We start from the raw sequence: 25,586 nt of genomic DNA on the forward strand, positions 1-25,586 counted from the left end.
ATGGTTTACAGAAAAGCTAGGGTTGGGGCAGCAGGGCAGGGTAGGGGAGAGAGTGACAAATACACATGAGGCTTATCTTGTCTCTTAAGAATTCCACTGATTAGCAGTAATTAATGTAACTCATTAACAGCCCTCGGAAAGGCTTCCAGCCATAAAGTTCCACAATGAGAAGAATTTGATGGGGGGGACCATATCGCTAGGAATTAGGGGAGCATGAGACCTAAGAGAAGAGCCTAAGAAATCATGGGGGTTCAGGGCAGGGTGTTACCCCCTAGGCTGCCCAAACAGAAAGTTTCAACCGGCAATACCAACTTATCTTTCTAATATGTTACAATACAGGAAAAGGGGGGAATTTGCAACTTGGACATTGGCACAAATAAGGAAAAAATGGTAACCCTCAAATGGCCCAGTTTTTCCAATTTCTCTTGGCTGAGGAGAGGGAGACAAGGGACTCTGCTCTGATGAAGACTGGCTGTCTCGCAGGGCTGCTTTGTGCGGTGGGGCAGGGTGGCAGGGAGAGTACAGGTCTGCTGTTGCTGTGTTTTTTAGTAGTCAGAAGCCTTCCTTTCCATTGCACGGCAGTCCGGAAAAGAAATGCCTGACATTACGACAAGGGGGTCATCCTCAGTCTGGGGACAGCCAGAGGCAGATCCTGGCCACAAGTTTAAGTGGAGCCAAGTGGGTTCGCCTCAGAAACCAGAGAGATAAACAGAATAAATGAGAGAGAGAGAGAGAATGCACAAGAGCAAGAGTGTACATGCTATAACCAAAACGGCCTCTGGATCTGAAGAGCTCACATGTACATGTAAGTGTGCATATAAAATACCATTATGTTGATAGCCCAATGACAGCAGGTAACTGATGGTTACAATGACATCGAGACTAAAAGTACCAACAGAAATGGAATGACCTGGGCGGGTATAAGAAAGGAAAAAGGAGAAAGCTCCCTGAAAAGAAATATAAATAAATAAAGCAACAGGCCATTCTCACTAATATGAACATGGGCCAAACACAAACCGTGACAGGGCATGTCCTCTGGCTCTCCCAGGGGACTCCCCGGGTCTCACGTCTTTCCTTGCAGTGGTGGGCTGGCTGGTGACCTTTGGTTTGTCTGTGTTTTGGTTGCTGCCAGGGGTGACTATTGTTCTTTGACAACAAGAAGCATAAACAAGGCCAAAGTCCCCTTGAAGGTTAAACTAAAAAAAAAAATTACATCTTTTTCAAATGAAAGTGCTTTTGATGCTTGGCTATTTGTTGTGGGAGAGGGAAGGAGAAGAGGGAAAATGAAATTAAACCCAGCAACAAACAAAAGCATACCACAGCATGTGTGGACTACAGCCAATTAAGAAAATGCAAAACTCTTTTTTTTTTTTCCTCTTAATAGTTCACATACATATGCTTTTACATATATACATATGAAAACCCTCAGGGCTCTATCCTGGCCTCCCCTGTACACTGTGCCACTTTCTGGTTTCCATTTTCCTTTATTTAGCCTAGCAAAATGATCTCAAGGCATGCTGTTACAACTGAGAACAGAGTGTTCCCTGGATGGAATTCACCACCGATATGCGGAGAAGCAGGAGGTTTTGCTCCAGGAGCATCAGAAAAGCACTTGGATGACGAGCAAGGAAACCCTGCCAATGCCCTGCTGGTCCACGACTGGCTTCTTATGCCAGGGCTGTGGGGTCCCCGGCAAAGCAGCCACCAATTTCCTGCTCAGAGATTGCTCTGTGGGGAAGGACTAGATAAGTCTTCCCTGCAACTGAAAACAAAACAAAACAAAAACACCCAAAATTTGGAAATGCGGTGGGATATTCTTTAAAAAGTAGCTTCTATCAGTCCTGTTTGATTCTCTTTAATAAGTCTGCTCTTCTCATTTGACTTCTGATTGTCAGAATTTTACCCAGGGCCAAGTATACTGTGATCTCATTGAGTTACAGTGTTTTTTTTTTTTTTTTTTTCAGAATAGAAATAACTGAAGCTTTCCTATTGAGTGAGGGTCATGAGGGGCCCTGGGCACTGTCTTTGTAGCTAACAAACAAACAAGCAAAATTACTCTAAGCACTTTCGTAACACTTGAAATGTGTAGGGCCTATCAGACTGCTTTCTCACAAGGATGACTTCTGCTAAGATCTCCCTGTAACCACGACGAGTATTGCTCTTCAACAAAGAACAGGATTGAGATTAGAAAGAATAATTTGTGATGAAAGACCAAGCAAGCTGGAGACAGGAGACCGTTTCCGTTTGCTTTTGCCAGGAGAGAATGTAACTTGTTTGGGGCGGGGGGGGGGGGGTGAAGGGTGTCTGTGGGGGAGGGGCAGGGGCAGGGGGGAAAGACTGCTGCTATTAACACTCTAGAATACTATTTACAGCTGCTTCTAAAATGGAGTCAGTTTCTACAACGCCTTCGCTGTGGTCCGGGATGAACTTTTCCAGGCAGTTTTCTTGCAAAGCCATTGGCGAAAAGTTGGGAAAATCTAACTCAACAGAGCCGCTAACCGTGGGGTCACTCTGGGGCTGCCTCCCAGCCTTTTTGAGTTCCAAGATGTTCTTAAACGTTGTTTCCAGACTCTTACTGAGCTGGAGGTCTGGCTGGGCCTCCCCTGGCCCTTTCATGATGTCTGTGTGTAAAACTTCATTCTTTGGAGAATTCCTCAGAGTTTTGTCTTGGAAGGAATTGTTACATGTCATCTCCAGGTGAGAATCTACCAGAATACTTGAGAGCTTGCTTTCAGTACCATGATCTGGTCTGGACGAGGTTTTCCGGTGCCCGTCAGGGCCGGGAGAGCACTCACTGGCCTTCATGGAGTCTCTCCGGCTGGTTTTCTCTTCGGATGCACTCCGGTATTGGACTAAGCCCCCTTTGTCGAATTTCAGTGCTCTGCCGAGGCATTCAGTTTTCTTAGAAATGTTTCCTTCTGCGGAGACCACAATGTGATTAGGCACTAGATGAAATTGGTCATGATTCGTGGGTTCTGCCATGCCTGGTTTGGCTCGGTCTCTGCTCTGGGCCTTGGCTGTCAGATGCAGGGAGCTGGTCGTTTTGCTGCCATACTGGTCACTCCTGCCAAACTGTGTCTCAGGAGTGGCTTTATCAACTTTGAAGGAACAACAGAAATCAGCCTGAAAACCATCTGAAAATGAGAAACAAAGCATGAATGAAAGGAGAGGAAGTACTACATGATAGAGCTTCAGAGGGTCAGGTGAGAGGGCAAACGCATCCTGCCCCACCCCGCCCGCCCACTGAGCCAGTGTGTTTCTCCAGCAGGAACCGTGGAAGCATTATACTGAGAAACCAGTACCAGCTGCCGTTGACTTGAGTCCGTCTCACAGCCACCCCATGCACGCCAGAGTGGAACTGTGCTCCTGAGGGTTCTCAATGGCTGATGTTTTGGAAGTGGATTGCCAGGCCTTTCTTCCAGGGTGCTCCTGGGTGGACTCGAACCTCCAACCTTTTGGTTAGCAGCCAAGCGCTTTAACCGTTTACACTACCCAAGAACTCCCTAATACTGAGAGGGCAGCCTATCAAAGTAACCAAGGCTCAAGCTGCAGCTTCCAGATGGGAAGCTTAAATCTCTTTGAAAAGGTAGCAGTTTGGTAAACCAGATGGGCAAAAGGCTCCACTCAGTCCTGATCTCTTAGTGTTTTTTTTTTTTTTTTTTTTTAATGACCACTTTGAAACTGTCTGAAAAAAACAAATTAGGTGCTGGTATCAGCCTGGTTTCTTCCTTAGCAACGAGGGCCCTGGGGCCTGGGCACACCTACTTTGTGTTTGGGCACTGGGGCTTCAGTCTGTCCAGATCCCCACAGAACTAGCTGCAATTTGCTGGGAGTACAAAATGAAGGGTCAACTCGAGTCCTAAATGAACCTGCTTGGCAGGACAGGACTGTCGAGGAGCTGCACCTACGAGTGAGCGCTGATCTGTGTCAGGAATGTGAGGATGGCAAGAGCAGTGTGCCTAGGGACCAGAGGCTGAGGGGACAAATGAGGTCATGCAAGGTCAGAAAACGTGCTAACTCTGGAAGTACTGCAAGTGAAATAGAGCTTTGATGACATCTGTAAAACCACAAAGAATATGAATAGGAAGAAAATACATTTGTTCACCAAATTCCAAATGTGAGATCTTGGGGATAAATCCCTGAAACTTAAAAAAGATTTTTCCATCCAACAAACAGAGGCAGAGGTGAGTGACAGCTTTGTCTCTGCCCATGTGACGCTCATGTCATGGGGTTGTGACAAAGTAGGGGGGTTTATTCACAAGCCCAATAAGTCAAAAGGCAATAGCATGATTTCAGGTTCTGAGAAAAAGTGACAGAAACACATCATACATTATTCTCTTCCTCTTTGGGATGATTTGAGGATCTTCCTATGTACAAAGTGTTTCTTTCAGACTCTCCCTTTACACTAAGTATGTTGTATTGTTACGTGCCATCGAGTTGATTCTGACTCATGGTGACCCTATACGACCCTATACACTCCATAGGGTTTCCTAGGCTATAATCTTTATGGGAACAGATCACCAGGTCTTTTTGCCCATGGGGCAGTTAGTGGGTTTGAACCGCTGACCATTTGGTTAGCAGTGAGGTGCTTAATCATTGCACCACCAGGTCTTCTTAGACTAAGTATGTTGTTGTTGATGTTGTTGTGTGCCATCAAGTTGATTGTGACTCATAGCAACCCTATAGGACAGAGTAAGACTGCCCTGTAGGGCTTCTTAGGCTGTAATCTATGGCAGCAGATCTCCATGTCTCTTCTCCCATGGAGCCACTGGTAGGTTTGAACCACCAACTTTTCAGTCAGCAGGCCAGTGCTTAACCATTGCATCAGCAGGGCTCCTTAGATTAAGTATCCAAATAAAAAACCAAACCCATTGCCACTGAATCGATTCCAACTCAAAGTGACCCACAGGACAAGTAGAACTGCCCTGTAGAATTTCCAAGGCTGTAAATCTTTATGGAAGTAGACTGCCATATTTTTTGCTCACGTATCAGCTGATGGGTTTGAATTGACAACCTTTTGGTTGGTAGCTGAGAGCTTTAACCACTGCCCCACCAGAGCCCCTTCAGACCAAAAACCCAAACCCACTGCCATTGAGTCGATTCCGACCCTCAGTGGCCCCTATAGGGTTTCCAAGGCTATAAATCTTTACAGAATCAAGACTGCCTTATCTTTCCCCTGTGGTGTGGCTAGTGGGTTCAAACCACCGACCTTTTGGTTAGCAGCTGAATGCCTTAACCGTAGTGCCACTAGAGCTCCAGACTAAGTACAAGGATTATATATTCTCTTTGGAGACTTCTTGAGCTAAATCAAGCACAGGGAAGAACCTTAATATTTAAGTATCAGAAAAGCTGTTAGGGGAATGGAAGTAAAGCCACAGGAAAACACAGTCCAGTAACAGGGGAATCAATTAGCTATGTTATCAAGTTAATACATTACAAATCGATTAACTATTAATTTGAAAACTACAGCAATATTACAAAAACTTCAAATGTGTTAAATGAAATCAGAAAACCACATATATCTTATGACATATGATTATATCTAAATAATGTATGTAAGTGGAAACTATATTTGAAGAAAATTTAGAGAAATAAAAACATTTCTTTTATAGGATGGTGAAAGTAAAGGTAAAATTTACATTCTGCAAATGGTTATAATGTTGTTTTACAGACATTTTTAGATAACAAGAAAGAATAGAGAACTTATTTTCTAAAAGGCAGACTGTGGATCAAATCTAAAATACATTTTTACTGTACACAGTCAAATCTAAAATGTGAGAAATTGATGGGGTGAGAAAAAAGTACTTAAAAGAGGCATTACAATTCACTAGCTTGTGGGCAGGGACCGTATTTTGGTCATCTTTTTTCCCTTTAATACTCAATAATTTGCTGAAGTTTAATTGCTTCTGAGAAGGACTTAATTAGTTCTTAAAAAATGGGAGAAAATTGAGAATTTTAAGTTTATAATAAGGAAAAATCACTTATCGGAATGTGAAATTCCAGCTTAGATTGTGTAGAATGTAGGCCTTCTTACAGTGCTCACAGACTACTCTGAGCTCAGGGTTTTTTCTCCCCACAATTCATGTTATGCATTCAGTTTTTGCCATGCTCAGGGGTCAGTTCCAACAACCTCCCTAAAGGCCCCCAAGTCCCTGCATCACGGCAGAAGCACTCCCTGAATTCCACTCTGCTGTTTCTTACCAGGGTCTACAAGTGCCAGACGCTTGTCCCGGGACAGAGAAGCTCTTTCTTCCTGGTTGAACATTCTGTCAATCATTACCATCTCAGCAGAGGGATCGATCCGCTGAAAAGGAGAAAGTACAGTTTAGATGCCTTTTTAGCAAGTAAAAGTATCTGTGACTTTGAAACAAATGAAACAACCAGAAAGGAGAATTTGATGTCTTGGTTCTAGTCATGTCCCATTTGTTCTTATTTATCCTAGCCACATAGGATAAACTCTTTTTAAATTTTTTTAATAGGTAATTTACATGCTGGTATAAAATTCAAAAGGTACTAATGGGTCTGTGAAAAGTCAGCTGCCCCTCCGTATACTTCCTACTACCCAGTACCTCTCCCCAGTGGTATCCTCGTTCTAACAGCTTTGTAGCATTCCCTTGCTGAGATGGTCTGTGTCACACCAACATACACATCTTTATGTCTGCATACAAATGGTACCCACTATGCGCATTATCCTGTACCTTGCTTTCCCCCCTCCTCCTCCTGCCTCTACTTAATATGTCTCAGCAATCTTTCCATTAGGATGATCTTTCACTTTATATTCTGCTATATATCCTTTTTTTTTTTAAATTAAGGCTGTTCTTGAAATTAGCTTTTATTGGACAGAATCAAATCTTACATTATATTTCTAGGTCTTAATTAACAAGAAAGTTCATGGCAGATATCAGATAATCTGGCCAAATGGTCCTTTCTTCAAAAATGTTGTTGGTATTACTTTTTGCTGGGTCAGTTTTGACTTGTGGTGACCCCATGTGTTCCAAAAGAGACGAGCTCTGTAGGGGTTTCCTGGCTGTAATATTAGTGGACGCAGGTCACCAGACCTTTCCTTTTGTGGCACCACCGAGTGGGTTCTAACCATCAAACTTTAGGCTGTGCTAAATGATGGAGCTGGTCTGTTTTTGATGACTCAGGGTTTTGTTTGAAAATGGTTGTTAATATGAGACTGAAATGTTTCAGACTCTGGAGACACGGTTTTAAGGAAATAAACACACACACACAAATAGGCCCTCTATATCCATGGGTTCTGCATCCATGAATTCAACCAAACTTGGATTGAAAACATTCAAGGAAAAAAAAAAAAAAAACAATACAATTATGTGGTGATGTGGTGAAAGCAATCCCTGGAAAGCTAAGAGGGAGTGTAAGTGCTATTTATATAACATTTACATTGTATAAGGTATTATAAGTCATCTAGAGATGATTTAAAGTATATGGGAAGACTTACACAGGCTATATGCAAATACTGTGATTTTTATATCAGGGACTTGAACATCTAAAGATTTCGGTATCTGTAGGTGTCCTGGAACCAATCCGCCATGGATACCGAGGGACAACTGTGTGTGTGTGTGTTACGTTATACTGTAACCACATATACTATAGTTCAACTAATCACCCAAAGATACATTTTCCAACTTAATCTCAAATTGAAAATGACTTGTAAGAGACCAGTTAAATAAGTTATAGTCATATGAGTTAAAGCTTATATGATTTTAGAACTGCTTATAAAAATCTCAGAATAGGTTTGGCCTTTCCATCATTTCCTGAGATAACTTACATCTTTTCTTTTATTAACTGATGCTTCAAAACTAATTTTAGTTTCTTTCTGGGATGATGAAAATGCTTTGGAATTAGATAGTGGTAGTAGTTGCATAAAAAAACTAAAAATCAAACTCACTGCTGTGGAGTCAGTCCCAACTCATAGAGACCCCTCCTTGGATTTTGGAGGCAGTATCACTATAGAAGTAGATTGCCCAACCTTCCTTCTGAGGAGTGGCTGGTGGGTTTGAACCGCCAGCCTTCTGGTTAAGCAGTTAAGTGCCTTAGCTGCTGCACCACTAGAGCCCCTAGTAGTTGCATAACCATGTTAATATACTAAAACCCACCAAACTGTACACTCTTAAGTTATGATGGGGTGCTGTCTGGGTTGGTGAGAGGCAGCAGGCAGCACCCGAGTGTGGGCTGGGGAGTGTCAGATGGTCCTGGTCTGTATCCTAGCTCTGCTACTTTGCAAACTTATTAGCTGTATTATCTTCTTCTTGTTGTTGTTATTTGCCGTTGAGTCAGACCTGACTCAAAGGGACCCCTCCTTGGGTTTCCGAGGCAGTATCACTATGGAAGTAGATTGCCCAACCTTCCTTCTGGTATTATCTTAGGTGCGTTATTTAACCAAAGCCCTTGGTGTTGTTGTTGGCTGCTGTCAAGTTGGCCCCCAACTCATGGCAACTCCGTGGGCAATGGAATAAAATGCTGCTTGGTCCTGTGCATTTTTGGTTGTGGGTCAAACCATTGTGATCCACAGGGTCTTCACTGGCTGGTTTTCAGAAGCAGATCACCAGGCCTTTCTTTCTAGTTTGTCTTAGTCTGGAAGCTCCACTGAAACCTGTCCAGCACCACAGCCACACACAAGCCTACACTGAGGGGTGGTAGTAGCTGCACAGGAGATGCACTGGCTGGAACTGAACCCAGGTTTCCCACATGGCAGGCAAGAATTCTACCACTGAACCACCAAAGCCATGGGTTTCTCATTTATTAAACAAGAAAACAATAATACTATGATAGACTGTATAAAGTGGGGGCAAATATTAGCAGCTATTAGTAGTAGTAATGGCCAAGTATATGCTTTTCTACAATCTTAAATATCTGTGCCTTCTAAACTATGTTCTGAAGATATAATTTCTTGAACATCTCTCTGAATTAGTAGCTATAACCTGTGGAGTTTTAAAAAACAAATAAACTCAGTAGCATAAATTTTACCATAGCATCTTCTAGGAGCAGACATCTGTATTTGTTAAGCATAGCTTGAGTTCTTTTTAGGAGCTGGGTGGCAACTGTTTCAAATTCATTGTCCACTTTAAAAAAAAGAGAGAAAAAACAGTAAGAGTATAAATCAGGTCTGGCGGTTCAAACCCACCACTAGGTCTTATATTTCTTAGGGCTGAAATGTTTTATTCTTCCAAATATAAGCAGTAATTTAATTATTCAAACATGGCTTCTCCATGGAAATTTTCTCTTCATAGGTTAGCTTTTCCTTGGTTAAGAATCATGCTTCTGTAATGCTTTCTCTCATGTCTGCTGGTAGGCAGTCACAGAAACTCATTTTAACATTAGCCTGTTTTAACTTTAATTAGGAAGCCAAAAACATAATACCTTTAAACAAAGTATAAAAAAGAAAACTATGTAACACAGTCTAGTAACCACAATATGAATGAATAGATAATGATCTGCTTGTTTAGATGATTGAAGCCTCCATTCCCTTCCAATCATATGAAAACTAAAAACAAACAAAAAAATGAAGTTTAACTGTCTCAGTTGGGCAGACTGTATTATGTAAAGACACAAGCTAGTTTGTGATACCTTGCCAGTCAGGTCCTTCCTGTGGCCCTGTCTTACATCTATCAGTCTCCAAAGGTCTCATATTTTCTTTCTTCTTTTTTTTTTTTCAATTGTGATTTGGGTGAAAGTTTACAGAGCAGATTCACTTTCCATATAGCAGCTCACATACACTTTGTCTCATGACATTGACTACAATTTCCCACAAACAGCTCCCCCTCACACTCCCTCCCCATAGTTACCTCTTCCCTGTGTCCTTCCCTCCCATGTACTCCTGCCCCCCAAGCTGTCTCCCTGTGCATACACAGCCCTTCTATTTTCCCATGATTGATCTCTCCAAGGAGTGTATCTACTTAATGTAAATGTTCAGCTCATATGCCTGTCAAAGGTCTCATTTTTTCTAATTCACTCTTCTTCTCAGAGTCTCCACACCCCTGTTTAAGTCTGCATCTTGGCCCTGTTTCCCGGACCTTCCAGGAAAGCACACAGTAGACTGACACAGCCCCATTGTACTCTGAGAGCAGAGACTTCGGCCTCGAGGATAAACAGGTGACAGCCAAGGAAAGGACTAAAGCAGCGGAGGGTCACGAATGGAGTCAGGGTTTGGGAGTGGGGATGGGGAGGAGGGGTAGAATTAAGCTTCACACCTGGGAGACGCAGCATAGCCAACCACTAGAATGGACTTAGTTCTAGGCTGGGGTCAGGAGCCCTAGCAGCCCTTAACCTTTAGGCCAGGATCTTGAAGTACAACATACTACAATGTCTACATCAGTTGACTGACTCCCTTTGGAACCCTAGAGAATTCTTTTGGAGGTTAAAGTGCCGATTTAACTAATCAGGCTAGTAGTAACAGCTAAGAGTATGCATTCTGTCTAAAAGCAACAGCTATGCCTAGTCCAGAGCCAGCTCATCTGCAGTCAGCAGTCCAAACAGTGCTTTGGATTTACTCCCTATATCCAAATTTTTCAATAATTATCTGGCATTTCAGTATCCCTTCACAGACTATTGAGAAGAATAAGTCAGAGCCCTAAGTATGGACTGGGAAGTTGAGTAAATTGGGAACAAGTTAGATCTGTGATTTAAAAAAATAAGCCGCTGACTACGTGCGGGTTGTGTGGCTCTCGCTCATTGGTGGGGGCATCCAAAGGAGGACATCTGGTGTCACGGTGGCCTGCCTAGGTGGCAGCCTGCTTACCTTTCCTCAAGTCCTCCTCGGTGGGCATGGAGCCCTGGCACACGTGGTAGGAGAGCAGCCTCTGCACTGCGTCATTTAGTGATCGGAATTGACTCTTATCAGGGGTCACAGCATGGGCTTGGTCCCTCTGCAACTGCTGGAGAATGCTTTAAAAGAGAAAGTTCCATGTCAGTGCAGAGTCCAGTTAGGAAATCTAATCGCGATGATTACTTGCATGCAAAGAAAGTGAGATATCTGAAAATGGTATTATTTACAATGTAGCAGTTCTCAGAGTTTTTTCTTCAGTTTTGTATTTTGTGTGCTGCAGTGGATTTAGCCTTGGGTCTAACCATCTCCACAGGGGACTCGAACTATGACTCTGACTTTACAAGCAATGCTCCCATCCACCCTTCATGTGTGGGCACTCACACATGCTTGGGCAATGGCCGACCACTGGCCAACGAACATTTCTGTCCTGAACTTGGGAGTTTATCAAACCATACATCTCCTCAGAGACTCCTAGGCCACCTCAAAGGTTTCTGGCATGTTAAAAAGACAAAGAATTATTCTCCTTATGAACAAAAGAACAAACAGTACGCTCAAACTATATCTGATATACTTACAGGTCCTAACAAAAACAAACTAGGGAAAGATTTTCAGTCCATTATTATAATCTGACTTTATGGGATATTGTATCTACTGAAAGTTAGCAAGCCCAAAAATGTTCAAAATCAATTTGTCATCTCCAAAGGTACTCACAAAGCTCCTTTAGTTAGTTGTTTTGCAGCAGGCCTTTTTTGTCCTCCTGTATGACTGTCCACCTAAAGATAAAAGATAAAACACACTTCTTATTCCCTTTTATAGAAAAAAATAAACACAATACATTACCCATAAAAGTCAGTATGTTTCAAATGTTCTCAACTACCTATGAAAAGCATATGGTAAGATAGCAAAATTTGCCTGCTAAAAAATAAACAAGTGCATAGACCCCATATAGCGAAGTTGTACTGTGTCAAAATTATAAAAAACTGTCAATTCCTTAGGACTTAGTTTATGACTTAAAGCTCGAATCCCTAGCTTCTTCTACAAATGCATCATTATATTACTAAAGAAATATATTTTGGGGTACCAACTCCATGATATCGGAAAAATCAAAAGATACCCCTCAGTCCATCTTCTTAGTAGTAAATAAATAAGATAGCAAATGCTTTCGAGCTTCCGTTATGTACTGTTTAGTGTGTGAGTTAGTAGGGCATTTCTTTTTCTTTTTTCACATTTTTAAACAAATTTATTTTGTTGTTGCTATTGAGAATATACATAGTAAAACATATACCAATTAAACTGCTTCTGTGTGTACAGCTCAGCAACACTGATTACATTCTTTGAGTTGTGCACCATTCTCACTCTCCTTTTCTGAATGATTCCTCACCTGTTAACATAAACTCACTGCCCCCTAAGTCCTATCTAACTTTTCAAGGTGCTGTTAGTAGGGCATTTCTTATATCATGTTAAAGACACAAATATGTCTTACATCAGAACCCTGACATCTGAATCAGAGCCTCCACTGAGATTTCCAGGGAGGCCTAGACCAAAACAAGTTCCATTATACTACTAACTGACAAGCTTGATAGAGAAGAAACTAAGACCTTAGTAAGCTGAGAAAAAACATATTTTTCCTTCCTTTTTAGACCAGCAGTTTGAAATATTTTGAGGTATGTAAGCCAACATTGGGTCAAAAGACCATAGGGACTCCCTACTTCATACATTCATAGATGCCACTACAGAAAAACAAAAATCTCTCAGCATAAATAAGAAGAACCAATCCATTTTTGATATGATAATGAGCTATAGCATTCAATGGTTGAAACTACATTTTCAAGCACCTACTATATGCTGGCTGTTGGTATATTATTAATTCAGGAGCAAGTGATAGCATTGTTAAATATGTCAGAAATAGAGTAGCTATATTCATCCCAAGGAGCTCTGGTAGCATAGTACCTAAGGTATTTGACTGCTAACCAGAAGGATGGCGGTTCAAACCCACCAGCCACTCCTTGGAAGGAAGATTGGGCAATCTACTTCTGTAGTGATACAGCCTCAGAAAGCCAAGGAGGGGTCACTATTAGTCAGGTCTGACTCCACAGCACATAACAACAACAACATATTCATCTCATAAACACTAACAAGGCCTGACCCACTGTGAAGGTCTTCAGTGACCACATTCCTGAATGGCTGTCTCATGGGTGCACAGAGTGACTGTGTGGACTATGACCATGATGCGTACACAGGATGAGTATGTGGACTGTGTACATGATGGGTACACAGGGTGAGTGCACAGACTGTGTACATGATGCTAGACAGACACCACTGAGCACATAACATGCCTATGTTTTCATGTGATGACACTAAACATTAAGAAGGTATTCAAAGAGTCGTCTACCTGCACAGTTGGCTGGCCAGAAGATGATCCCATTACTTTTTCCTGCTGTGGGTGTGTGGTTCCTAAGGATGCCGGTATAACTTTGCTTCCAGAATCCTGCCCTATTAGAATGAATACGTAAGACAATGTTCAATAGGAACAGTACATCAGGTTCATCATTTGGCCCTAGAGCCCAGTATGAACATACTACTGAACATTCTAGAAGAGATTTCTTTACCATGGATGCCTGCTGTGAGGAAGGAGAGCAAAGAAGTACATTTATAACACACTCTAGAGACAGAGGTAAGGAGTATTAGGGGACAGTTCTACTCTCGTCTACAGGGTCATTATAGGTTGGAAGCGACTCAATAGCAGTGGGTTTTATTTCAGTAGTAAGAAAACAGATAGGTGATAAATATAAGTAAATAAATGGCAGTAAGTGAATAAAAGCTGCAATTGCTGTTGTTCTGGATTATCTGTAGTTTGAGGACTAGGCCTCATGCCAGTAAATCTGTCAACTCTGTGTAACCTCAAAACACTCAGAGTTTCGGAAAAGAGAAGCCTAAAGAGTGGACTGATTAGGCATGCTCAAGCTTTTATCTTCTCCAGTGCTTACTGAACAGTGAGGGTATTCAAAGCATAGGGGGAAATGCAAGAAAGAGCCTACAGGTCTTCAGTCTTGGGGGGATTCCAAATAAACATATGTAAAGCAACATGAGGTTAATTACAAAGTCCCACGTGTCATATAATACCATAAAACACTAGATTTCATTGTTTCCAGAAGGCACTTTTTTTTTCACATAATGTGTCAAAATTTAATTAGAAGTGCTTTTCTTTCTTTCTTTTTTTTTTTTAGTGGTTAGAGAATAATGGGCACATCTTAAAATTGATGGTATCTTATAGTGGATGCAGGAACTCTCGTAGCATAATGCCTAAGGCATTTGACTACTAACCAGAAGGCTGGAGGATCAAACCCACCAGCCACTCCTCAGAAGGAAAACTGGGCAGCCTACTTTCATAGAGACACTGTCTCGGACACCCAAGGAAGTGTCACTATGAGTCAAAACCAACTCGACGGCAGTGAGTTTGGTTTGGTTTTGGTTTATAGTGGATACAACATAGGATATTATTTGTGTAGAGGCAAGATTATGGCAGAAAGCTTTCATCCAGAGCAAGGCAGGAGAGAAGAGTCCCCTCTGGGCACTGGGAGGACAGGGACACACTGAAGAGCAGACCACAAAGGCTCCTGACCTGGTAGTACGGTGCTCAGGAGGCCAGGGATCTGCGCCGGCCTCAGGCCATCTGCAGACTTGGAAGCTGAGATGGGGGAAGTCTGAGTCAAAGTTTTTTTCTGAGCCTGTGAGAAATATTACCAGATGGAAAAATTAATTTCATGACTAAAAGCTTTAATAAATTACTTCAAAAGTCAACCGAGTACACCTATCATTAACCTTTAGGGCAGACTACAAAGCAAACTAAGACAAAAAGTTTTAAAACACAATTTGCCTGTTATGTCAGAACTGCAAAGTGTGTTCTTTAAAATCTATAGGCATGCTGAATTTTCTTTTCTTTCTTTTTTTTTTTTAATTTTTTGTGATTTGGGTGAAAGTTTACAGAGCAAATTCATTTTCCAGCAATTCACACACATTTTGTTTCATGACATTTACTGGAATTCCCCACAATGTAACAGCTCTCTTCCTACTTCATCCCTATAGTTACCTCTTCCCTGGGTCCTTCCTATGCAAAACGTCTCTCCCACGATTAATTGCGCCAAGGAGTATATCTACCTGATGTAAATGTTCACCCATATGCCTATCTATTGTTTGGCTGGAAGCCACAGAGTGGCTTCAGTTCCAGACCTGAAGGGTAACTAGGGGCCATAGTCTCAGGGGTCTTACCAGGCTCTATCAGACCAGCAAACCTGGTCTTTTTTTATAATTTTGAGTTTTGTTCCACATTGTTCTCCCGCTCTATTCAGGATCTCCTGCACCAATCCCCCTCTGAGTGGTTGACAGGGTAGAAAGGGCCATCTAGTTCTTTTGGTCTTATGGTCGTATAGGCTGAGGATCACATAGTCTACTAGTCCCTTGGACTAATTGTTTCCATGTATCTTTGCTTTTCTTCATTCTTGTTTGCTCTGGATGAGGAGAGACCCATCACTGCACCTAGACGGCCGCTTGCAAGCTTTTATTAAGACCCCAGTCGCTACTCACCAATGCAGGATGTAGAACAATGTTTCTGTGTAGTAAGTTATGCCAATTGAGTTTGGTGTCCCTTGCGATGTCCCTTGAGACTACAGTCCCGAGCCCACAGGTCCCACTACGAGTTTCCTCAGGGTAGCTGGCTGTGGCCAAGAAGTCACCATAACCTTTAGCCACACTGAATTTTTCTGCCCCATTCAGTAGGTATGCAGAGTTGATACCAGAACTGTATTCTTGCTCCTGGGACTGTTGTGAATGTGGTGCCAAGAAGCAAAGGCTGAGGATGGCAGTCCCAGCCACTTTCTATCCCAGGTAATTTTATATTCATGCCTCCTAGGATTATAATAAAGGAGCTCTGGTAGCACAACAGTTAAGCGCTAGGCTGTTAACTAAAAGGTTGGCAGTTGGAACCCACCCACTGGCTCCACAGGAGAAAGACCTGGAGATCTGCTTCTGTAAGGACTACAGACAAGAAAACCCTATCAGGCAGTACCACTCTATCATGTGGGGTCGCTACAGGTCAGAATGGACTTGATGGCATCTGTTGTTGTTATGTGCCGTCGAGTCAGACCTGACTCATAGCAACCCCTCCTTGGGTTTCTGAGGCAGTATCTCTACGGAAGTAGATTGCCCATTCTTCCTTCCAAGGAGTGGCTGGTGGGTTTGAACTGCCAGCCTTCTGGTTAGCAGTCAAATGCCTTAGGCACTATGCTACCAGAGCTCCCATCTAGGCTTCTAATAACAAGAAGATTATGATACTGAGTTCCTGTGTGGGGTCTGCACAGACTTTGACCATCTGGTCAGGGGCCAAGGGCCAACCCCAAAGCGCTAGTGTCAACATGCATTATTTGCTGTGTAGATGATCTAAAGTACTTGTCATCTGGTATGTTTCTAGTTTGTATCACATCACCATCATGTGGCATGTAATCAGGAAATGTAAATTCAATTTAATGTTTTAAAAAATACAGAAACCAGTTGCTATTGAGTTGAGTCTGACTCATGGCAAACCCATGTGTTACCCTGAGCAAAGTAACATTACAAAGATTGATATAATGTTCAAACTGTTGTGTGCTTCTTTACTAAGAATGAGGAAGATGCACCAGATGCTATTTAAAGGTTAGCAAGTTCCTTTTAATGCTTAAAAAGTCTGTTTTCTCTATAATGCATTTTAAGTAAGACTATAAATGGCTTTCAAAGTACCCTCAATTTTTACTCCTCTATGCAATTACTATTTCATAATGCAGTAGTCTTCAGAGTTTTTTCTTTAATTTTTATATTTTGTAAACCATTAGTGGTTTTAAAGTTTAGTCTAGCCATCGCCACAGGAGGCTTAAACTTGGCTTAAGCACGGTGCTCCCACCAATCATTCACAAAGACCTGAGCAATGGCTGACCATTTTCCGACTGAGTCCATGCCACCATTTCTGTTCTAAACAATTATTGATTTTATCTAACATAAAAATGGAGAAGAGGTTGACACTCTCTCCAAAAAAAAAGGGGCGGGGAGGGGTGCTGGAGGAAGCGATTGCTGAGTTGGAAATCATCACTTTGCTCATCCTTCCATCAATAATGGTAGACTGATAGGCAAGAAACTCTTCAGGAGAAAATTGCAAGGGGAAATGTCAGTATCAAAATGTTTCTCAAGTGAGGAATATACAATGTCCCAGTTTTCAGAGCACTTTCCCTCACACTCTCCTTTTCCAGGGGAGATCTTTACATGCAGATACCATGTTGTGGAGAGGCCTGGGGCAAACAACAGTGTGGACAGGCCTTACCATAAATATTTTCAGGGGATGAATACTAAGGGTCACCATGAAGAAAAAACAAAACAGATAAAAGTTGAGAAAAACGTAGTTTAACAGGATAGCCAAATACTAGATGAGACTCTGAAGTTACAAGATTGATAGATGACTGGACAATCAAAATTAATACATCCAAATGATCAGTCCTTATAGCAGTGTTGCCCTAGACAATATTTTTGGGATTTCTTTCAGTGTGCCTAGTTCACATGAAACAAAAGAAATTCTCCTTATTGTTTCAGAGCATATATAAATTTCTGATAAACATAGTCTAATCCAGGCTGACTTCCCATCTTGTTGATTAGACGTGTCCTGGAACAACTTCTGGCTATTAAGCAAATAAAACAGAACATATGCATACATACATAGTAAAAGTACAAAGAAAAGCAAGGAAGAGGTTACTATAAAAGTCAGGTGAATGTTTATCTTTAAGAGGGAAAGGGGCTGAGGCTGGGAAGGGACGTTGGGATGGGTTCCTGGGGTACTGGCAATATTCTATTACTTGAGCCAAGTGGTGGTTACATGGGTACTTGTTTCACAATTTTTTGTTTATTGTATATGTAGGTTTTACGCAGTTTTTTAAGTGTGTTCTATTTCATAATAAAGAAGATTAAACAACAATAACAACAAAAACAAAACTCACAAGTCCAGAACAATCTAATCTAATATCAAAGCATTAAAATTTGCCATCATTTGAGGGTATTTTTAAAAAGTACTGTAGTTTCCAAAAACAAGGTAACTACTCTTTGAGGGACACCTCTCACTTGAGTATGTTTTTGGACAGTTGTTTTCAAATCCCCTTGTCAGACTGTGTGGGTGTTCAGGATAGCACCAGAGTGTTTTAATCCTCTAACTACAGCCTGTTCCCTGACTGTGTCCCTTAGCAGACTGATTCCCTTATGTTGAGACTGGAATAACCACTCCAAATTGTTATACTAGGGGGAAGAGGTAAGGGAGTGGGTGGGTGATGGCAGAATCAGAATCCAGTGTAGAGCACGGTCTATCCCTGTCACTGGAATCTCCAGGATATACCATTCAGTGGTGTCACTAGAAGGGTACAAGGGGTGTGGCCCACACTGGTTGACACTATCAGAGGAGGTAACCCAATATTTTCCCCCTCTGTGATATATACTTTGAAAGAGGCCAATTACATTCTAGTAAGATGATATTCATCAAACATCAGGCATTTGATGAACGTAAGAGACCATTTAGAGTCTGCCCAGCCCACACTCTCCTAGGAACTTCCCATTGCCACAGAAATGGGCCGGGGGCCAGCAAAGTATGTTACCTGTCAGAGGGCAGGTAAAAGCAAAAATCCAGGAGAGGAGTACTTATTTTTCTTCCCCCATGTACAAGTGCCAAGCCAGCCAGTGAAGCAGCTGATCTACCTAGAAAAGTGGCTTTTTTCTCTTCTGACTGTGAAGAGCACCTTTTCCTAATGTTTAGAAGAGCCCTGGACAGAGCAGCAGAGGCCCTGGATGGCCACTTCCTCGTGTTGCCTAGGATCCTGCTCCTCTGGCCACAGCTTCCTGAACCATGTGTGACCCAGTCAGATACAATCCCTTGTGAATAGGGACTGCATCTGGGGGGAGTGTGGTAGTTAAGTTTGTGTGTCAACTTGGCTGGGCCTGGTTGAGTGGCTGGGCAGCTGAATGTAGTTATTCCCTGTGGTGAGACTGGCAATTAACTCCATGGTGGAATCTACTGGAGCAGCTGAGTAGCAGCTTTAGTGATGTGGTCTGCTTCCTGTATATAAGAAAAAGCTTTGGGAACGGTCTCTAGCCTATGGCATGCTTGAACCCTGCATGTAGCCGAGTCGTTGTTCAGCAGCCTGCCATGCTCTGCCAATCTTGGGACTTTCAACGGACTTGAATTAATGGCCTGCCATGTGGTTTGATAACATCAGGACTGTGCCTTTTTCCTTGTCAACCCTGGGCTTGTCAGTCTCAGCAGCCAGCAGCTGTCTGAGTGAAGAAAAACTTCTAGCTTCAGTGGTCTGGGAGCAGGAGGCAGAGCTGAGGGGCTTTCATCCAGCCCCTAGAACCTGGCACTTTGAACTCTGAATTAAAGCCTCCAAACTGTAAGAGAATAAACTCCTGTTTGTTCAAGCCATCCCATTTATGGTATATTCTTGTCAGAGCAGCACTAGGTAACCAAAACAGCAAGCTTCTGAGAAATAAACTTTCTGGGTTCCATCCACAGAGATCCATTCAGAAATTCAATGTGGGGTTTACGAATCTATAATTTTTAAAAGCTTTCCAGTTGATTATGATGAATTGCTAGGATTTAGAAACCACTGCACTTGCTGTTCAATGCCTGCTTTAGAACAATGCAGAGCTGGCCTGAAGGTGGCCATTTTGGTTCCAAACAGTGAGAGAGAACAATGAAGGAAGGCAAGAGGCCATGCTCTCTGGAAGAGGAAGAGAGAGCTGCAGAGCCTGGTTTCTGGCCCTCACAAAGCACTACACTATACTTCCTGGCTCACTTTTTTTTTTTTTTAATGTGAAAATATGCACACCAAATTGCAGTTCACTCTTGTAACACACTTTCCTTTTTTGCTAAACGTGTTAGGTGAGTTTCTGATACTTGCCACCAAAACGACTTTGACTAATATGTTTAGATGCCCCTGGGTATACACCAGTTCAAATAGCTGTTGAGTCAATTCCGACTCATGGCAGCCCCAGTAGAACTGTGCTCCACAGGGTTTTCAATGGCTGATTTTTCAGAAGAAGATCACCAGGCCTTTCTTCTGAGGTGCTGTGGGGTGGACTTGAGCTGCCAACCTTCTGGTTAGCAGCTAAGCACCCTAACTGGTTGCACCATCCAGGGACTCCACTGTATACACAGTACTGTGGTAATCAAAGAGAAGGCAGCCAAAGGAACCACACACAGTCTCAGTCTCTGAAAGTTTACAATCCAGAAGACACACAGCCCTCCCACACACAATCCATCAGTACCGCTGTAATTCATGGTGTCTCACCTCAACTAGTCTCATTCCTCTCCATGTATCTTCTCTTTCCCTTAGTCAGCTTTCTTTCTCATTTCCCACTGAATCCTACTTCATTATCTTCAAACTGGAAAGCCAGCTGAGAACTCATTCAACTTTTTACCACCGAAGCTATAACCTGACCTGCATCCTCATTCATCCCTCCCTCCATCTCCTCTGGTTACAAGGGAAGAGGCACCCCTTGTCTGTCTGAAAAGAATCCCTCCAATGTTCTGGAATTTGTGTTCTCCTCCAATCAGCTTTGAAAAAAACTTAAGTCTTTTTCATCTTAAAAAAAAAACAAACTCCAAGACCCTACACATTCTTGCAGCTACTGCTTTCTTACTTACCTTCAGTTTTCTGAAAGTTGTCTATGTTCATTTTTCTGAACAGTTCTATACTCATTACACCTCCCATTCTCCCTTCAATCTATAGCCATCTAGCTTGCACATCTACCATTCCCCTGGAACAAGTCTTAGCAAGATCATTAACATCTCCTTGTTGCTAACTTAATCAGAAACATCTCAGTCAGTCCTTACCTCTAATGACTTCTCAGGGGCACTTCACTCTGTGGACCTCTTCCCTCCTTCCTGCAACATCCTCTTTTCTTAGCTTCCAAGACGCTGAACCCAAGGGGTTTTACTTAACTTCCTCTCTGGAGTCTTTTCACTAGTGGACTCCCCTTTCTGTGCCCCTCCCTTAAATTTTGAGGTCCTATGGGATATTCTTCTGGCTGCTTTGTCTTCTCTATCTATAGTCTTCCATTCCTATTACTTCAATTACAACATGTATGTTGGTCAACCCCATTTCAGCCTAAAGTTTTAGTATATATAGCTTGTTTATCGTACTACTTGATTGTACTACAATCACCTTGGATTTGACAAACATATCCCAAACTAAACTTTGTAACTTCCCTCCAAACTACAATTTCTTCCCCTTTTCTCGATCTTAGTGAACTTGATGTCACTGTCAAAACCTGGCTGTCATCCTTATCCCACCCCCATAGCCAATCAATCACAAGTTCTATCTAACCTCCTAAAACCTAAACCAGTCAATTCAATTTCAATTCTTGGTGACCCCATGTGTATCAGAGTAGAACTGAGCTCCACGGGGTTTTAACAGCTGACGCTGTCAGAAGTAGATTGCCAGGCCTTTCTTCCAAGGCACATGCTAAACATCTGTACCATCTACTGACTCCCATCTAACCTCCTAATTGTCTCAGATCCATTCAATTCTCCCCATCTTTACAGTCACTAAGCTAGTGTAGGTCTTCATTATTTCATGCTCAGATTATGACAGTAGCTTCTTAACATGACATACAAAGTCCTGTATGATTTGGTCTCTGCTTTCCTTTCCCACTCACATCTTCATCCCTCCTAAACTTGTTTTCCTTCCTCCATAGTACCACACGCTCTTTCTCTCTCCAGGCTTTACCCCTGCTGTTTCCGCTGCCTAGAATATTCTTCACCAGACTCTCTCTGCCTGGATAATTTTTACTCCTCTCTTACTAGGTCTCAGCTTCCTGGAAGGTAGAAATAGTTAACATGCTCAGCTGCTACATAAGAAGGGCCTGGAGATCTACTTCTGAACAATCAGCCGCTGAAAAGTCTACAGAGCACAGCTCTACTCCGACACACACTGGGTCGCCGTCAGTCAGCTGACAGCAATTGGTTGGGTTAGGTCTCAACTCAGAAACTACTCCCTCAAGGATACCTTCCCTAACTATTCTATCCAGTACAGAGGATCCTTTTGTGAGCCTGGCACTCTGGTCTGCTTTAATCAGAGAACTTGAAACACTGGGCTGTGACTGTTGGCTTATCTGTCTGCCTCCTGTGCTGGAACAGACTGTTGAGTCACTGGGATCCAGCCCAGGGCTGGCACGTGGTAGACACTTCAACACTGCTGAATGAATGAATCAATGAAGGAAACATTTTGCACAGTAAGTGATTACGCACCTAGTGGGCAGTGCAGTGCGCAGAGGAGATAAGCAGAGGAACAGAAAAAGCCTTTATTCTTCAGGGGGCCTTGGTGGAGGGGGGGCCTGCAGGAGGGGGAGTTTAGACATAATAGGAAACAACATTCAATGAAGGCCCATCAGTAAAGGCTTGAGGCTCACCACCAGTCTGACCTCTGCAGGGGGCAGCGAGTGATCAGCCTGGCTCACGTGGAGGGTTTTTGAGTGGGCTAGGGATTTATTTGTTCTTTCTTTTACTTGTTGGAATGTGAAGCTCCCCGATGGTTCTGTTCAGGTCACCAAGCAAACAATGTTTGAGGAATATTAAGGTGGTGGAAGTCTGCCTTTAGGAAGAGACTGAGGGCAGATTAATCACCTAGACAATTATTACAATTGTCTAATTAAGAGAGGTCGGGGTTGGAATGGGCCTGGGCAATCATCTGGCCTAGTGGTTCTCCAGCCTGGCTGCACTTTAGAATCACTTGGGGAGCTTTTGAAAAATGCCGATGCCCAGACCTCTCTCCAGACCATTTAAATCAGAATTTATGGGGGGTAGGAAACAGGCATGCACATTTTTTAAAACTCTCCAGGTGATGCTATTGGACAGTTATAGATTGTCATTTTAGAAAAGAGAAAACTAGGGCTCAGAGAATTTAAGACTCAAGTCTTCAATCACACAACCAGTTACTGGCAGAGCAAGCAGGGCCCATACCTGAGCTCTGACTCCTGAGGCAACTTATTTTCCCCGTTATATTGTTGTCCCTCAAATTCTGATCACCTCATATGTATGTGAAAATTGGATAATGAATAAGGAAGACAGAAGAATAATTCACACATTCAAATTATGGTGTTGGCAAAGAATACTTAATATACCATGGACTGCCAGAAGAACGAAGAGGTGTGTCTTGGAAGGAGTACAGCCAGAATGCTCCTTAGAGGTATGGATGGCGAGACATCATCTCAAGTACTCTGGACATGTTATCAGGAGGGATCAGTCCCTGGAAAAGGACAATCGTGCTTGGTAGAGTAGAGGGTCAGCACATCTCAACAAGATGGACTGACACAGTGACTACAACAAAAGGCTCAAACACACCTTAAGGATAGCACAGGACTGGGCAATGTTTCCTTCTGTTATACATGGGGTTGCTATGAGTCGGAAGTGACTTGATGGCACCTAACAACAACTTACATTCTAGCTCAGGGTATGGATGTAGAAAGAGAGAGATGGCAAGGAGTACAGTATAGACAGCCAGCAGGTAAAATGTGTCTGTAGGAGAAATTTGACTGTGGTCTGAACCTGCAGCTTCAAGACTGTGAAATGGGACAATAATGTTACTTGTGGCCCCAAGGTAAAGATTAGAAATAATACGTATAGCCCCTTGCACTGATCTGTTGCTATTAATGATTATTATTTTCATTATTACTGGAAAGAATGGATATAGGAGAGAGACATTTCAAAGAATTTATAGGATCTGGCAGCTTATTAAAGGTATAGAAAGAATAGGAAAAGCCAAGAAGTGAAATGAAAACACAGTGGTTCCATAGTAGGCTAGGCAGGCCAAGCCACAGTGGGATGGGTGCTTAGGAAAGGGAAGGGTCGAGAACACAGAAAATGCAGCTATGATGACACTAACTTAAATACTTGTGTTAATGTTTAAAATTCTCCATAATAAAAAGTTTAAAAACTGAATGCAAAAATCCTTAACATCATCCAATGCATGAGTTCATCATGCTACTCAAAAAAGTAGGACAGAGAGAAGAAAAGCGCTTCTTTATAGAAAAATTCCAGTCAATAAATTGTAGAAATAATAATATAATTAGAAAAATCACCATTTTGTAACCATCTATGTAAAATTCAGGTGTAGATCATCAATGGGGTTGCAAATCACTGGGTGAGAGGCTGAAAAACAGGAGTCATGTGATCTCAAAGCATCATCCTACCATCACCAGGAGAAGCCTGGTGGGTGCCATCAGAATGAAGTGATCCCACTCAGAATCACCAATGAGACAAACCAATTTCTTTTGTGTGTTTTGTCAAAAATTTAGTCTGAATCAAATCTTGAGGAAACAACCAGACAAATCCAGATCGAGGAACATTCTGTAAGACAACTGATCTAGACTGTTGTAGACTAAAGAGACATAACAACTAAATGAAATCAGTGTTCTTGATTAGATTCTAGAGTAAAGAAATTGTTATAAAGGACTTTGTTGGGAAAATTAGAGGAATTTGATATAATTTTAATGTCCTAGATGTGATAATGATATTGTGGTTGCATAGAAAAATGTTCTTGTTCTTAGGAGGAGGAGTCCTGGTGGTGCAGTGTTAAGTGCTCGGCTGTTAACTGAAAGGTTGGCAGTTCAAACCTACCAACTGTTCTGCAGGAGAAAGATATGTCAGTCTGCTTCCACAAAAATTATAGCCTTGGAAACTCTATGGGGTAGTTCTATTCTGTCTTATAGGGTGAGTTAGAATGGACTCAACAGCAACGAATTTGATTGTTGTTGTTATCATTCTTATGAGATACCTGCTGAAGTATTTAGGGATAAGCAGTTACAATGTCTGCAACTTACTTTTTAAACGGTTCAGAAAAAAAAGTACATGTGGGTGCATAAACAGAGACAGACAGACACAGATAAAGCAAATTTTGCAAAACATAAACAATTGGTGAAATTAAATGAGTGGTTTCACTGAACTCTTTCAACTTTTCTGTGTGTTTGAAATTTTTTATAATATAAAAGGTGGGGTTGGGATTTAAGTTCACTCCATAAGAAGTTGTCTACAAAAAAAAAAAAAGGCAGGGACCAGGTTTGCTGGTCTGATAGAGCCTGGTGGAACCACTGAGACTATGGGCCCTAGCTGCCCTTCAGGTCTGGAATTGAACCCACACCTGTGGCTTCCAGCCAAACAAAAGACAGGCATGTGAGTTGAACATTTACCTGAGGTAGATACACTCCTTGGAGAGAACAATCGTGGGAGAAAGAAGGGCTGTTTATGCACAGGGAGACAGCTCAGGGGGCAGGAGTGCATGGAGGGATGGACACAGGGAAGAGGTAACTATCGGGAAGAAGTGGGAGGGGAGCTGTTGCATTGTGGTAAATTGTGGTCAATGTCATGAGACAAAGTGTATCTGAACTGCTGTATGGAAAGTGAATTTACTCTGTAAATTTTCACCCAAATCACAATTAAATAAATAAATAAAAAGTTGTCTACAATGACAGCTTGTAGCCAACTGGGTGGCTGGGGGACAGGAGTAGGAGGGAAACATGTCACTATAGTATATACCTTTCTAAGAGCCCCAGGGGTGCAATGGTTAAGAGCTTGGCTGCTAACATAAAGGCTAGCAGTTCAAACCCACTAGTTGCTCCATGGGAGCTCTGGTAGCACAGTGGCTAAGGCACTTGACTGCTAACCAGAAGGCTGGCGGTTCAAACCCACCAGCCACTCCTCGGGAGGGAAGATGGGGCAATCTACTTCCGTAGTGATACT

General features: G+C 42.3%; 1 protein-coding gene across 1 annotated transcript in view; it reads right to left on the reverse strand.

Moving 5' to 3' along the window:
• Nucleotides 1-2,346: 2,346 nt before the first annotated feature.
• BICRAL (BICRA like chromatin remodeling complex associated protein) overlaps nt 2,347-25,586 on the reverse strand; it is a 43,105-nt gene continuing 19,865 nt past the window's right edge. Inside the window, exons 5-11 of the mRNA XM_007936240.2 lie at nt 14,412-14,517; nt 13,182-13,282; nt 11,501-11,562; nt 10,763-10,908; nt 8,992-9,086; nt 6,202-6,304; nt 2,347-3,134 (exon numbers count right to left, since the gene is read on the reverse strand). Coding sequence (XP_007934431.1) covers nt 2,347-3,134; nt 6,202-6,304; nt 8,992-9,086; nt 10,763-10,908; nt 11,501-11,562; nt 13,182-13,282; nt 14,412-14,517 — 1,401 coding nt within the window. The remainder of the gene's footprint in view (nt 3,135-6,201; nt 6,305-8,991; nt 9,087-10,762; nt 10,909-11,500; nt 11,563-13,181; nt 13,283-14,411; nt 14,518-25,586) is intronic.

This window comes from Orycteropus afer, unplaced genomic scaffold (genome assembly GCF_000298275.1).
Source record: "Orycteropus afer afer isolate SDZICR_OR568_19922 unplaced genomic scaffold, OryAfe1.0 scaffold00034, whole genome shotgun sequence".
Taxonomy (NCBI): domain Eukaryota; kingdom Metazoa; phylum Chordata; class Mammalia; order Tubulidentata; family Orycteropodidae; genus Orycteropus; species Orycteropus afer.